Genomic DNA, 15,241 nt, shown 5'->3' with positions numbered 1-15,241 from the left:
TAAATAAAGACTTCTGTTTTAAGTTTTACTCTTTCATGTAATAGATCTAACTTGTTGAACATACCATCTTTTAGTTCAAATGCAATTGTTTTCTATTGCAGAATAATTTATGGCTATGTAGAGACTTGAATTACCATCGTCCTATAGCAAGCACATTTTGTCCCTGAGTGTTTATCTGTCAAGTGTTTTTAGAAAAAAGGACTGATACAAGCAAATCTGATTCTTGAAGAAAACAAGCCTAGATTCAGGGTATGAATTTTTCTTCATTACTTACCAAACTGCTCTATCATGTCAACTGTGAAGATTGAGAGTTTCCCTGGAGTAGCAGAAGTAATAATAGGGATTTTGTCTAAAGCTGGAATAAGTGGAGGGAGTTAGTGGATGAAAGTTTCCTGTCAAAAGGAAGAGAATGTGTAATCTTGTGGTGCAACTGAGTCAAGGCTATAATAAAAGGAAGAAGTCATACCTTGGAATCTACGATCCAGTCTCCAGGCTCAGCAAGTTTATTAAGAAATTGATGCAAAAGTCTTCAGTGCCATCATCTGTTGCCAACATCTTGGATCCATCCCAGTTGGGATTTTGATCAGGCTCTGCGTCAGAGAGCAGCATTTGTTGCCCTGCCAAATAACTTCCTACTTCCCCATGTAAATGGGGGAGCATTTTAATCCTTGTCTTGCAGAATCTGAGCCTGTCAATCGCCAAACTGAAGAAGCTGTAGAGAAATAGCTCCCGAAGGTTTAAGGGCACCTATTTCATCTCCAGCACCTCATATGGGGCACTACCAGGAAGACTCAAGTCTTTTATATAAAAATACATACCACACATGTTCATTGGGAGAATTAGCAAGAAACAGATTTGTATGCCAGCAATATACAGACGTTACTCCTAACTCCTTGGTAAATGTGAACTGCACCATCTCAAAGCGTTCTTGATGCTTAAAAGATCAACAGTTGGTTGAACAGCTGGCTTAACCTGAACCCAGCTATAATTGAAATGGTTCTGTTAAGAGGAAACCACTTTGTAGACCTCTCAGCCTCAATAAAAACAACTCTTAAACAATGGTATCCCACGCTAGATAGTTCATTTACTCTTTGTTAGTAGACTTGGAGTTCTCTAGGTTGTACTGCGTTTGGGTACCCAAACAACATTGGTGACAAAAAAAAACCCAAAAAACTTCTCCTGTTTGTGTCTGGCCAAAAGATTACACCTGGGATTATGTGATTTAGATAATGCTACAGTGATCCATGCTTCCATAACATCTCAGTTTGTAAGAATGACTACCCTTATCCTGAGAGCGCTCTGATTGACCCATAGTTGCTGCTTAGCAGCTCAGATAATCAGAACTACAGATATTAAAAAGCAATTAATTAGGTAACTGAGTAGCCACTGAAAATGTTAGTGGTTACATGCTGCGGTCTCGGCAATATAAAGCTTAGCAGAGCTTGCAGTGCAGCCGGCTCCCTTGGAGCAAAGCTGGCTTGCCCCACTCCCGGAGAACCAGCTGCATTGTGAGCTCTGCAGTATACTGCAGAGCCCAGCTCCCGGGGAGCCAATACACACTGGCTTTTAAGTTGGCTCCCACACTCACCCCACTGCCAGGGAACCATCTGCCATCCTGTGCTGCTGCCTCTGATACAGCAGGGGAACAGGACCAGGAACCTGCATGTAACCATTAACGGTAACGGATAGCCCAGGCTTATTGATTAATCATTTAAATTATTATACTTTTACCTCCTTACTCAGGACCACATCACTCTCCATGGCTTCCTATTGAACACTACATGTTCACTATCCTGATGTTTAAATCCCAGTATGAAGTTGGTCCTAGGAACAGGAGATACCGTTTCTACCCACAACAGGTGCATCCTACTGGAACAGTGAGTCTGTCATCCAGCAGAGTGGCAAGCTCATGGTGACGGGAAACCAGACTTTCACAAAGGCTGGAATGGGGACGTTGAAGCTTAAAAAAAAGTTTTAAAAAATGTTTTAAAAAACCCAAGCAAACAAAACTTCTAGTTTGAGCCTTTAGAGTGCACTCAAATCACATTTTCAAGCTTTCCTTCCCAACCATCAGCGCTACAAATGTATTGTTTTTAATGAAAGCTGAGATTCTCACATAAGCCCTAGTTCTAGGAATCTTGTAGTTTAAAAAAAAATCAAATATTGCAAGGCTTCCATTAAAATACTGACAATTAGCATATATGCTCATGCTGCCATGGCTACACTCTGTTGTTATTGTGCTGGTTTATTAAGCATTAGTGCTAGTATGTCTCAAGCTGGGAATCACATCCCCAGCGTGAAGTTTAGGATTAGTAGCCTAGTGGATGATCAGGGTGGGGAGAATTATAGATGTGCTAGATCTTGATTTTTAGTAAGCGTTTTGACACAGTCCCCATGACTTTCTCTTAAGCAAACTAGGCAATTGTGTTAATTAAATTACTAAGATTGGTGCAAAACTGGTTGAAGGAATGTAAGCTAGGTCTGTCTTGGGTCTCGTACTATTAAATATTTTTGTTAAATATTTGGATAATGGGGTAGAGATCATGATTATAAAATGTATAGATGAACCCAGGCTGGGAAGTTTTGCAAGCACTTTGGAGGACAAGTTTAGAATTCAAAAGGATCCTGACAAATTGGAGAACTTGTCTGAAATCATTAATATGAAATTAAATAAAGTGAAAAATATTTTACTTGGGAAGGAAAAATCAAATGCACCACTACAAAAGGTGGTTGTATTACTGAGATGGATCTGGGGGTTATAATGGATCACAAATTGGTTATGATGTAGTTGAAAAAAGACAAATATAATTCTGGGTGTACTAAGACGAGTGTTTTATCTAAGATAATGGAAGTTGTTGTGCTGCTCTTTTCAGCACTAGTGAGGCCTCAGCTGGAGTACAGTGTCCCATACTGCATGCCACAGGTTAGGAAAAATGTGAATAAAATGGAGAGAGTCCAGAGGAGAGCAATAAACAGGGCTCGACAAATCATGTAATCTACTCGCCCATAGCGATTAGATTAGAAGCTGGCACAGCCAGCGCAGCGTGGTTTGCGCATGTGCAGCTTGCAGAACCACACAGCTGGCGAGCAGGGCTCGCCGCTGCTTGGCGAGCCCTGGCAATAAATATCATAAAAGTTTTAGAAAACCATCCTACCCTAAGAAGAAAGGCTTAGAAAAAGGGTATGTTTATTCTTGAGAAGAGAAGATGGTGATGTTCGGGGGTGGAACCTTATAATGTTCCAATATGTTAAGGGCTATAATAAAGAAAACAGTGGTCAATAATTGTCCATGTTCACTGGATGTAAGACAAGAAACAAGTGGCTTAATCTCTCCCAAGAAAACCTTAGGTTAAATAGGAGAACTATATAAGTAGATAAGCACTGAAAGAGGCTTCCCAAGGTGGTTGTGAAAACCCGATCACTAGAAGTTTTTGTGATTAGTGGTCTAGGTATACTTGTTTCTGCTTCATCACAGTTTTCTGGACTAGATGGCCTCTGAAGGTCCCTTCTAGTTTCTGTGAATCTGGACTCTATGGCTATGTCTACACTGCACAGTTATTTTGGAATAAGCTATTCTGGAATAGTTATTCCAAAATAGCTTATTTCCGGAATAGTTATTTCAAAATATCTTATTTTGAAATAGCACGTCTATACTGCAGGGACGCCTCAAAATTAGGCAAGCTTTCCTAATGTAGATGTGCTATCTCAATTTAGAGCCCCAAGAGGAATAACTTAGAATGGCTCTGAGGGGCTATTTCGAAATAGCAGAAGTGGAGTGTCTACATATGCCTTATTTAGAAATAGCTATTTCAGAATAGGCATTATTCTTCGTAAAATGAGGTTTAAAGACATCGGAATAAACCGTCCATTATTTTGAAATAATTTCAAAATAACTGTGTAGACGCTTGCATAATTATTTCAGAATAATGGCCATTATTAGTAACTCTTTGAGCAAATTTTCTCCAGAAACAATTCCTACAGTAAATGATTCTGTAAGGAATTTAAATGCAAATTCTTGACCAAGTAAAGGAGGAAATATGTCACTCTCAACCAAAAGCATGTGCAGTTTGACTCTTCTGTATACCCATAAATTTTGTTTTGATGCTGTTTGTGGTTGAATCAGTTATTCCACAAAAGCAAGAAAAAATAAATTATATTTGCCTAATGAAAAGGGATTTTGAAGGTAATCGATTGCTATTCTCAATATAAGTTCCTATAGCAATAAAAACTTTCTTTATAATTTGTTAAAACATGAGTGCATTTTTATTGCCTACCCCAGTTTCTCTAACTTTCTCAGTGTGCACTTTATATATATGAAAGGAGAAATTTTCCAAAGGGAAAAGGTGATTTACAATAAGCAGAGAGAGAGAGACATTTTCCAAAGGGAAAAGGGGATTTATAAAATGTACAAGTCCTATAAAATCTGTAATTGTGGGGAAAACAGTCATTCCATACTCTTTCCTATAAATAGACGGTGCACAGCTTCTAAATAAATCAGACCCTTAAGTATCCCTGTGCCAGATTTGAATTATAGTACCATGTATTAGGAGATTGTTGTACTATATGGAAACAGAATAAGTAACACATTCATTTTTGACAGGGTGCTGCCATAATTGTCTGTATTGATATGTGGATATGACACTTCTGAATTTAAGCAGTAATAATCTCACACATGGTTTGTTAATAGTTAAAGTGAAGAATTAAGAATGGATTTGTACTATAGTTCATAAGTTCATTTAAACAAGTTTTTCTTAAGTAAATGAAGGCCAGGTATTAAAATGAGATGGATGACAAAATAACTGTTGCATTTAGGGTTGCCAGGTGTCCAGTATTGACCCGGACAGTCCGGTATTTTCAGCTTCTGTCCGGTAAAAAAAAAATCAGAGAATGCTGGGCACCTAAAATATCCGGTATTTTCTGAATTTTTCCCCAGCCAGGAGGTGAAAATGCCAGGCACCTGGCAACCCTACAAACACTCAGCGCCCGGCCCCCAACACCCCCTCTCCCCCCCCCCCCCCGGCCCCTGACCCCAGGCCCCATGCTTATCTGGTTCCCCAAGGCTGCCGGCACAAAATGGCTGCCACCCAAAAGACCTAGGGGAAGCAATGCTTCCTCTGGGTATTAGTGCTCAACTCCTCCCCTGTTCCTATCCCTGCATTTAAAGGGGACATGCTGTTTTAATGCTGTTTTATTTTAATTTTTTTTTTTTTTTTACTTAAGTCCTTGGAGGGGTTTTTTTTTTTTCCTCAACAACTTTGGTCTCCCCCCCTTTTTTTTCCTTCAACAGTATTTTTTTCCCGGTGGTTTCTTTTTTTTGGGGGGAGGGAGGGCAGAGGGGTGTTCGGTATTTTTGTTTCAACCATCTGGCAACCCTAGTTGCATTTAAGTAGAAAATTAAAAGTCATTATTAAACTGTATTGCTGTAATCTCCTTACTTGGGACCATCAACCAACCATTCCTATTGTCTTGAAAAATTATCCTATGCCTTTTAAAAAATGAATTTGATTTTGGTGAATGATATTGTACAGGCTGTTTTAAATCTGAAATCCTATACGGAACCAGGTATAGCCCAGATGGAAATATAAGCTTTATTTTGTTGCTTTTCCAATATGTTTTGAGCATGATGTGGAGGAACCACCGCTAGAGAGGGCAAAGTCATCTTCATCTTTGGCTTGTTTGGATTGCCCACAAGTGCGTGGTTAGTGCTGTTTGATTTGGTGCTTAACATGTGTCTTTTTTTTTTCAATGCGAACTGTTCTTTCTGTGAAGTAACCCTTTCAAATTGAGGCCTGGCAAACTTAGGAAAGCTGCACTTTGATTGGATGAACACATCTTAGTTATTCAGAAATTAGATAGAAAATCAAGTTTGATTAAACACTTGGTTGTCTTTCACAAAACCTTTTCCTTTTCATAGATCAGCTCTTGCTATAAAAGTCTTTTGATATTTATAGTTTGGTATTAAGGACTCTATAAACAAAATTATATTTTATCTTTCCTAATAAAAGGAAATATTTGGTACAAAATTACTCACCATCTCCTGTTATCTTAGTTCTATTCACACAGCTCCCAATGCATTACCTACTCCCAGTGTAGGAAATTAAGTCAATGTAAAAGTATACTCTGTTTTTTAAAAAGAGGTCACGAATAGCCTTTCTTTCCTTGGTAGTTGCCAGTGTTCTTATTACACTTCATTTATATAGTTGGAGGACTCGGGAAGGACCAGCTGGGCTCCCTGTCTGCACTCATCAAGAGTTAATTTCTGAAAGAAGTGCTGTTGTCATGAACAAGTGCAGAAGGTGCTCTGGTGGTCCTGCCAAACAACAAGAGCTCTTAATTAGCAGAGATGTTCAATCAGGCTGCTTAACCTGCCACAAAGCTGTGGAGGTCATGTTCCTTTCTGCTATGCTGCCAGTGTAAAAAAAAAAAAAAAAAAAAACCCCAAGAACTGATCCCAAATGTTTTTTTGGTGTGAGCATGGTTCCTCAACACAGTGCATGATCTACTAATGTATCTTCACGGTTTTAATGCTGTCTGAGGGGTGTCTGTTTGTTTAAAGCAATGTGGGGATACATGGGTTTTTGGGGGGGTTTTTTGTTATGAAATGATCAGGTTTTCTCTCTCAGAAAATATCTGTTAAACACTAATATTACTGATATATGAAGAGTCACAAGCTTTTTTAATGGTTAATTCTGACTTTTTTCTGATTATTCTAAGCAGTTGTATGAGGTATTTACCAAATTTAAAAAAATCCCACAGTTGAATTGTGTTGTAATGCATAAGATGATATACTATGCATGTTATAAGTTATTATATTAAATACTTACATCATTTCTGATCTTACATTAAAGAATTAGTAAATTACATGAGGGAAGAATTCCATTATCCATCTGGCTGTCTTTTGAATGGATCAGTGACATTTGTAGAACCAGTGGTTTACAGGATTCATGGTGAATCATACTGAATATTTAGTGAATCCCCTGATTACTGGGAGAGAGTCTCCTATGTAACTTGAACATATACAACAGCATTTTAAAATAATTCTGTACACAAACACAAAATTGAACCTGTGTTTTGATATCAGACCCATTGTTAATATTTATTAAATTAAATTACATTATTTGTATTACTGTTGTGTCTGGGAGCCATGATTATGGTGCTATACAAACAGAGCAAAAGATCATTCCTGCCTGAGCTTATGTACATTAGTTTTACTAGTAATATAGGAATGAAGGTGTGGTAAGCACTTCACAAACATATATATTAAGGCACTTAATGCAAACAAATAGAAAGTGAAGCAAGAGAAATAACCTAAAATAATAGGAAAATAATTTTTTACACAAACCTACAATATATGCTGCACAAATGAGGTGTTCCTTCAAACAAATGTTAAGGAACTTCAGTTGCTAGAGAAAGCAAAGGAAATGGAGGGGGCTTGTATTCTTGCAAACTGGCTGAAAAATTTATCAGCACAAAAAGAACATCTGCTTGCTTGCAGTTTATCACAAAGATTAATAGTTAGGGCTGTGAAGTTGTTTATTTTGTGAATAATATGATTAATTTTAAATTGCAAAATTAATCACACTGTTAATAGAATACCATTTATGTAGATATTTTTTGTTTTCCACATTGAAGTATATTAATCTAAATTACAACAGAACACAGTGTGTAGTGCTTACTTTATTTTTATAATACATATTTGCGCTGTATAAGAAATAGTATTTTTCAATTCACTTAATACAAGTACAGTTATGCAATCATTGTATCATGAAAATTAAATGTACCAATATAAAATTATTTAAAATACACTGCATTGAAAAATGAATCACTGTAAAACTTTTGAGCCTACAAGTCCACTCAGTGCTGGTTCTTGTTTGGCCAATAGCTCCGACAAATAAGCAAGAGATAATGTTGCTTGTTTCTTGTTTACAGTGCCACCTGAAAATGAGAACAAGTGTTCATATGGCATTGTTGAAGATGGCATTGCACGATGTCTTGTGGTTCGATTTATTTTAGTTCTAAGAGAAACCAGGATACTTCAGAGAGACTTAACCACTTTCTTATTTATTATGAGCTTTAAGTAATTAATATAGTTGTTTGTTTTACAAGCCTTAAAAATTACTGTGCAATTTAAACCTTAAATGCTATAAATTCTAAAACAATTAGTATAGTGCAAAACAATATAAAAGCAATTAATAGAAGATTTATTGTATTACAATAGTTAAGCCTTACACATCACCCGTATGCCACATATAGTACCAGGCAGGTGGTCCCTTTAACTCCCACACTTCAGGACACCGTGCACTGCATACCCGGTATGAAGGGTCTTTTTTACTTCTAGTTAAAATGAGCAGGACCTATGGATCAATCCTGCTCAATACCTCCCATTGATTCTTTTTTCTAAGACCATTTTATAGCAAAGCAAGACTTGGTCATTCTAATACCATCTATCAATTGATTATATGTTATATAAGATACTCAAAATGCCTAATGCCCTTATTTGGGCTACATCCTGCTACTCAAGATGCTGCAAAAACTATGTGCTTGGGTTAATGGTTTTATGGCTATATCTTGAATTTTTGCTTATCATAAAGAGTGTACCAGTACAGGGTTCCTCCCAATGTCCCTGTCATTGTCTCACTGTACCATGATATATCTGCATGACTGTGCAAAAAACATTCCTGCCTCTCAAAGCTTCCCCACTGGCCTTGCCTGCGTGCTTATGTGCACCAGACTTGAGATAGGCCTGGGTTTTGCTTTGTTACAGATCCGCACTGTGGCCAAGGCAGACATTATTATTTTTGTCAAGGCAGGGCTGTCCAGGCTCCCCTACAGAAAATATTTACATGTCAGATGCACTAAAGATTCATATTTCCCTTCATGCTTCACTCTCCATTACAGAGGTGATTCGTCCATGTTGATAATAGATTCTGCTTAATAAGGATCCAAAGCAGTGCAGACCAATTCATTTTCATCATGAGAGTCAGATGCCACCAGCAGAAGGTTGATTTTCGTTTTTGATGGTTTGAGTTCTGTAATTTCCAGATCTGAGTGTTGCTCTTTTCAGACTTCAGAAAGTATGCTCCATGCCTTTTAGAAAGCATTTTGGAAAGTTCTTAAACCTTGAGTTGAGTGATATAGCTATCTTTAATACATGTCAATTTGTATTCTATTTAACAGTGCAACTACAGTGCAACTGCTTTTAGTTGCGATTAATTTTCGAGTTAATCATGTGTTAACTTTGATGAATTGACATTTCTATAATAATGAAAAAGTGAATGATATTTTGCTCATCCATTTAAAAAAATTTACTCTCTACATATAAAGTAATATTTTGCATAGCTAGAGTCAAATTAAATACATAAAAAATATAAGATCCAAGAAATATACCCTGAGCCAAATCCTTCACATAAATCAGGGTCAAAGCTGTTAGAATATATAAAAATGTAATTCCAGTTCTGAATGTTTGTTAGACTATATGATTCTTAGGCTGCACACTAGTAAAGAAAAATGTTACTAAAGTTAAATGGGCACACGTATCAGTAAGATTGGGCCTGAAATGTGGTCCAATTAAAATTATTAGTCTGGTGAGGAAAGTCATGTGGATTCTTGTAATATTAATGTACTGTACGGCCACACCAGTCTGCTCTCTGAATCAAAGTGGTGGGACACAAATTTCTTATTAACTATTCTGTTTAAATTGACCTTTTCAACAGATGACTCTCTTCTACTGAGAACTTTTTAGATGTCTCTTTTTATGTAGTTGAAGAGATTTGGCTCCCTTATGCAGGGGTACCACTTCACATATTGGTTCGGGGAGGGGACAATTTTCACTGACATCAAAGTTGGCTGGTCAGGAAAGGTGCACGACTCCTGTATCTTCTGGAACTCCTGCCTGTTCTGAAAGATGTACGCTGGCGTTTTTTCCCTGATCACACTATCAGAGTCAGGGAGGTGGACATGCCCATCATAATCCTGGGAGATGCAGCCTACCTCTTGATCCCCTGGCTCATGAAGACCTACATGGGCAGCCTGGATCACACCAAGGAACACTTCAATGCCAGGCTGAGCAGGTGCCGCATAGTGGTGGAATGTGCATTCAGCCATTTAAAGAGGAAGTTCGGGAGTCTCCTCACCCATCTGGACCTCAGCAAGCGCAACATCCCTGTTACGGTGGCAGCCTGCTGTGTGTTCCATAACCTATGTGAGAGCAAAGAGGAGACTTTTCTGCCTGGATGAGGTGCTGACACTGACCAGCTGGCTGGGCAACCGGACACCAGTGCCATCACGAGAGCACAGCAAGGGGCTGTGCTCATTAGGGAGGGCTCGAGGGGGAGAGTTTCAAGAAAGGCCAGTTGAGACTCTCTCCCGTGTCTCTTCACAAGGGGCCCCTGCATTCCCTGTACTGTATATGCCTTTTCTCCCCCACCCCTCCCTTCACACCATACCTCCTCCCCTGCAGAGCACATAATAAAGACATGTTTCTTGAAACAACAGGATTGTTTATTTGGAGGGACGTAGAACTAGGGGAGGGACTGGGTAAAGAATCTGGAATGGCGAAGTGGGGAGGGGAATTCAAAGATGAGGCTGGGAGTGGCGCCTGCTTCTGGCTAGTTGGGAGGCTTCAGCTGCCGGAGAGGTCCCACTGTCCTGTGTTCTAGAGCTCCAGTGCCTAGTAGAGGAAGCCGTGCGAGGGTGGGGATGTCATGTGCTCCATCACCCAGATGAAGAAGGAGTATGTGGCATCTGCTGGCTCCTCAGCTGGTCCCAGAAGGCCTTCCTTTGTTCCCAGTTGGCCTGGCACTCTTCCCGATCGGCAGCCTGCTCCTGGTACTGTTCCTCAAGCCTGCAGATGAGGGACTTCAGGCACCCATCTGATCCCTCAGAAGGTCCTCCTGGGTGCATTTCTTCCTCCAGATCATGCAGAGTCGGGTAGTTGGAGTGGGAGGTAGGGGATGCACCAATCTCGCAGCTGGCCCAGCTATGAAGAAAATTTGCAAAGGCAGTCATCCTAGAAGAACCTGTGTATGAAGTCTAGCCCTAATCTCTGAGCTGATACCCAAGGTCTTAGTTCAGACGATGGTGATGTTCTTCGAGCAAGGCCATTTGTTGCCTGGTGTGACGGGGCACCATCGCCCCTCACGGTGAGTCCCGCCGAGCAGGGTTTGGTCGGCACCCAGGTGGAGAAACCCCGGCAGTGCACTGAGTGATCCCGCGCGGCGCGGTGGCTAACCATGCCAAACAACCCGTGGGCGGTGGGCTTGGAGTGCGGCGATGGGAGCAAGGATGGCATGGAGGCATTCCTCCGCCCCGTGAGCCCAGCGCAGCAGGGAGGCAGCACGGCGTGGGGAAACGTGGGCGCCATGGCAACCCGCAAGGGGAGGTGAGCAGGCTTGGAGACACGACAGCCCCGCCCCCTGGACGTCAGGCAAGGTGGAAGCGGCGCAGCGTTTAAAAGCGTTGCTGCCATACCCAGAAAGGGGGGATGGGAGGAGAGAACAGCCGGGGCCGTGGCGCACTGGGAGAGAGCTCGGGGGACGGCTAGGGTAGACTGGCGCTAAGAGTCCGGCGACTCCGGTCGACTGACTCCTTTTCTTTGGCAGCCTGTCCGTCAAAGGGAAGGTGAGCCTAGAAGTGGCAAGAAGCTGCGGGCAGTGGGAAAGGAATCAGTCCAGGGCAGAACCCGGCAGGGTTGGTGAGCTGACGAGTTACGGCGGGATGCCCCATCAGCCGGACCGGATCCGGACCGATCCGTGTCCTTAGGGCCCTGGGCTGGGGCCCGTGAGTGAGGGTGGGCTCGGGCCCCCCTTCTCTCTCCCCCGTTGCCTTGGGGGAGTGCGGTAGACTGTCGGCAACACGGAAAGTGCATCCGCCGCGTCGGGACGTTTGACCAAGCGGCCGCCCAGGAGGGCGTATGAGAGACAATAACCCCCAAGGAAGGGGGGGGAACAAAGGGTACAGCTGGGTAGGGCTGGTACACCTGGACAGTAGGCACTTTCCAGCAAATACACAGATGTCCCCAGGAGAACATTGCTACGCCTATGGCCCAGGGACAAGCAGGCATGGGAAGGTGCCAGTCAGGTCAGGAGTCTTGAGGATAGGAGGGGGCAATGACGCATCTTGGTTTCCTTCTGTGTCCCACATATGCTGTGTGGTTCCATGACCAAAGACTACTTTGTAGTGGCTTGTCATGGGAAGATGTCCCACCAGAGAAGCCGGAATAAGGCAGGCCTCTCAAGGAGCCCTGTGAGAAGGACTAAGGGGTTCCTGTGTGAGAGCATCATGGATCTGAGTGCTCTGGACTGGCGCTTCATGTGCACCCACGTGTGTAGGCTGTTGTGCGACACCCCCCCCAGGCTGAGTAGGCAGAAAGGAGTGTGCTGTCCCTTACATCCCATCATCTGCCCCTGCGTATATATAGAGAAAATTATAGAAGTCACCTGAAGTGCCTTCCCCCATTCGTCTGAAGCCTGGGAGCCATGCTGGGAGGAGCGAACTGGCTCCAGGGTGAAGAGCAGATCCTGGCTGGCAGATATGGTTACCTGCTGCCTCCTCATCGTTGTTGTCCGCCACCCCACTCTCTGATGCTGGGCATGTCCTGGCCAGACTCCACGACAACAGCAGGGGACATGACCAGCTCCCTTCTAGCATGGCTTCCAGCTGGTTGTTATATCGGCAGCTGTGTGGTGCCACCCTTGAGCATCTGCGCTGCTCCCTGCCCTTGTGGTAGGCCTGCTGGAGCTCTTTGATTTTCATCAGGCACTGGTGTGGCCTTTCTCGGGCAGGCTGCCAGCAATTCAGCTATAGAACTCTGCATTCCTCTTTCTGGTGCAGAGATCCTGGAGGTTGGTCTTATCCCCCAGACCTCGATGACGTCCAGGATCTCCGCAGCTGTCCTGACTGGAGCACTCCTGCATCCCTGGCTAGTGGCAGCTGAGGGAGCAGCAGGAGTGCTGATAGCTGTCAGAGGCTCTGAGGGAGTGTTGGAGTTGCTCATTTCTCCTTCACTGGCTGCTGCCTCATGTGGGGCTTTCAAAGCTGGCCACATGCAAGAAGCCATTCTCCTGCTGCCAGGAGTTTTAAGCTCCACAGGAGAGGGGGAGCAGTGGAGATGCCAGGTGAGGCCAGAGGAGTCAGAGCTACAGCTGTGAGGTGCCTCTGGAGGCCAATTATTTTGAATTAGCACTGGAGCATCCACAATAATGCTATTTCAAAATAACTATTTCAAAATTAGCATTATTCCCCAAGGAGAGCAGGAGAACACATTTCAAATGTTTTCCCCCTGTTGTTATGAAATAATGGGCTTCATAGTGTGGACACTCTGCTTATAAATTCGACCAAAGGGGGTTTATTTTGAAATAACTCCCTAGTGTAGACCAGGGCAGGCTGTATTAGGGTTAAGAGTTCTGTCTGGAGCTAGGGTGAGTAGACCTCTAGTACAAAATTTGGGTGCCCACCAATTGATGCCTCAACATTTTTGTGCATATAAAATATTGCCGATGGAGGGAAATTAAAACAGCTACCAGACAACCCATGTTAAATTTCCTGACTACAATGGAAACATTGTTTATTAGGTTTTGCATTGACCCTTATTCACATTAAATCATGTGTTAGTCTTTAGGTTATGTCGTTGAAATGCAGCTTTTTGTAAATTAAAGTATTATTGAACACGAATAAGGGTTACAGAATCTGGCCTTTTATTAACAAGGAAAAAAGAAAGTATTCCTCTCAAGAGCTCCATTATTAATGTAAGTTGTTTGGTATTGCAGAATAAGCTTCTACATGGGTTTTTAATTTTGAAGTTATTAGCAGGTCCTACAATGTCTCATCTACTTTCCCTTTCTTATGGCTGTATCAGAGAAATCCTGGAAACTATGGGAGGAGTTGTCTTCCCTGTAAGCACTGTGCTTGAGCGGTCAGGAGAAATTCAAATGCCACTCAGCTGATTAGCAGAGCATCCACTGCTAGTTTTTGTGTTTCTACTTGTGGTGCACTTTCACACGTCTTGGTGCACATACAAAAATTTATTCTGCACATGGATGGAAAAATTAGAGGGAAAATTGAAGAGGTCCCAAAGCTTTTTATTGTTAGAAAGCATATCATATAGAAAAGATCTGGGAATCACTGAGCTTCTGGAAACCAACTTTCCATATGTTTGACTTAATGAAAAACATATTTTCGTTAAAGTATTTATTTTCTACATTTCACAAAATTACTTATATTTTGAGGACTAACATAAGCATTAAAAAGTGATTATTCATTTAAGGAAAATGCTTCTTATTAAACTTGCCTATATAAAATATTTAAACTCTATTGTTTGAAATATACAGTACGATAGAAACCTCATCCACCTAATTATATGTTCTTTGATTTAATATCATAGGAATTTCATATAGAAGGAGACTATGTAGCTATATGAATGGAATAAAAATACACTGAAAAACAAAACAAATTAAAAAAAACCTTATTCAAACAGGGTGACGCTGTTACATAAATATTCATAGTGGGTTCAGTTATTAAAAGTCTTACATGAGTAGTACCTTATGCCAAAAAAAAAAGAAGTCTTATTTTAAGAGAGTAAGGTTGGCAGAAGCTTACCCATTCATAGGTAAATCAGATTTTACAATATGTATGCTTCAACAAGTCTGAAAATTCCTAAAAGAAGAAAAATCTATATTGTGGAAAAATATCTCTTATCATGTGGATAGTGAGATGGTTGTTCATTAGGTCTGTATAAAAATATAAAGATTTAGTGCTTAATACTGTTGGGTCACTCCCCAAATTACTCCTAGAGATCTGTCCCATATATGGGTAGCACAGTTGGAATCTTTGCAAAGGGAACAAAAGAGATTGTTATGCTCTTAGAGCTTTTTGTACTTAATGAAGTCCTGTGATCACTGTCTTGATCTTCCACCTTCTTTAAAAATAATGTTAATTTAAAATGCTTTTTTAGTGTTACTCTAACATGGAATGTTGAAAATCTATATTTGAGAGAGTATGTCTTTGTTCAAGATATCCTTCTAAATGGTAAGAGCGAGGACCATCTATTTTGGTTTGCAGCTTTCCCTTATCATAACTTAAAGTAAGGTCAGAGTTTGGTTGTGCCAGAAATCTGGGATGTAACTGGTATGGGATTGATTCTTAGGAACCCATACAGAAAAAGAGAGAGAATCATTCAGGCCCTGATCTCCCCACTCCTCAGGCACCATTTGGCCAGGGAAGGAGACTGTGATATGTTGAATGT

The 15,241-nt window shown here is 41.3% G+C and overlaps 1 protein-coding gene across 6 annotated transcripts in view; it reads left to right on the top strand.

Moving 5' to 3' along the window:
• HLCS (holocarboxylase synthetase) overlaps nt 1-15,241 on the top strand; it is a 209,824-nt gene that overhangs the window by 159,656 nt on the left and 34,927 nt on the right. The window contains exon 7 of one of the 6 annotated variants that reach the window (XM_075911746.1): nt 102-7,780. The exons of the other annotated variants lie outside the window; for them this stretch is intronic. Within the exon in view, the coding sequence (XP_075767861.1) occupies nt 102-129 (28 nt within the window). The 3' untranslated portion in view covers nt 130-7,780. Of the gene's footprint in view, nt 1-101; nt 7,781-15,241 lie in introns of those variants that run through there. 6 annotated transcript variants of the gene reach the window in all.

The sequence above is a fragment of the Pelodiscus sinensis genome, chromosome 1 (genome assembly GCF_049634645.1).
Source record: "Pelodiscus sinensis isolate JC-2024 chromosome 1, ASM4963464v1, whole genome shotgun sequence".
In the NCBI taxonomy this organism is placed as follows: domain Eukaryota; kingdom Metazoa; phylum Chordata; order Testudines; family Trionychidae; genus Pelodiscus; species Pelodiscus sinensis.
The sequence above is the reverse complement of the archived record's forward strand: the minus strand, read 5'-3'. Positions and strand labels throughout refer to the sequence as shown.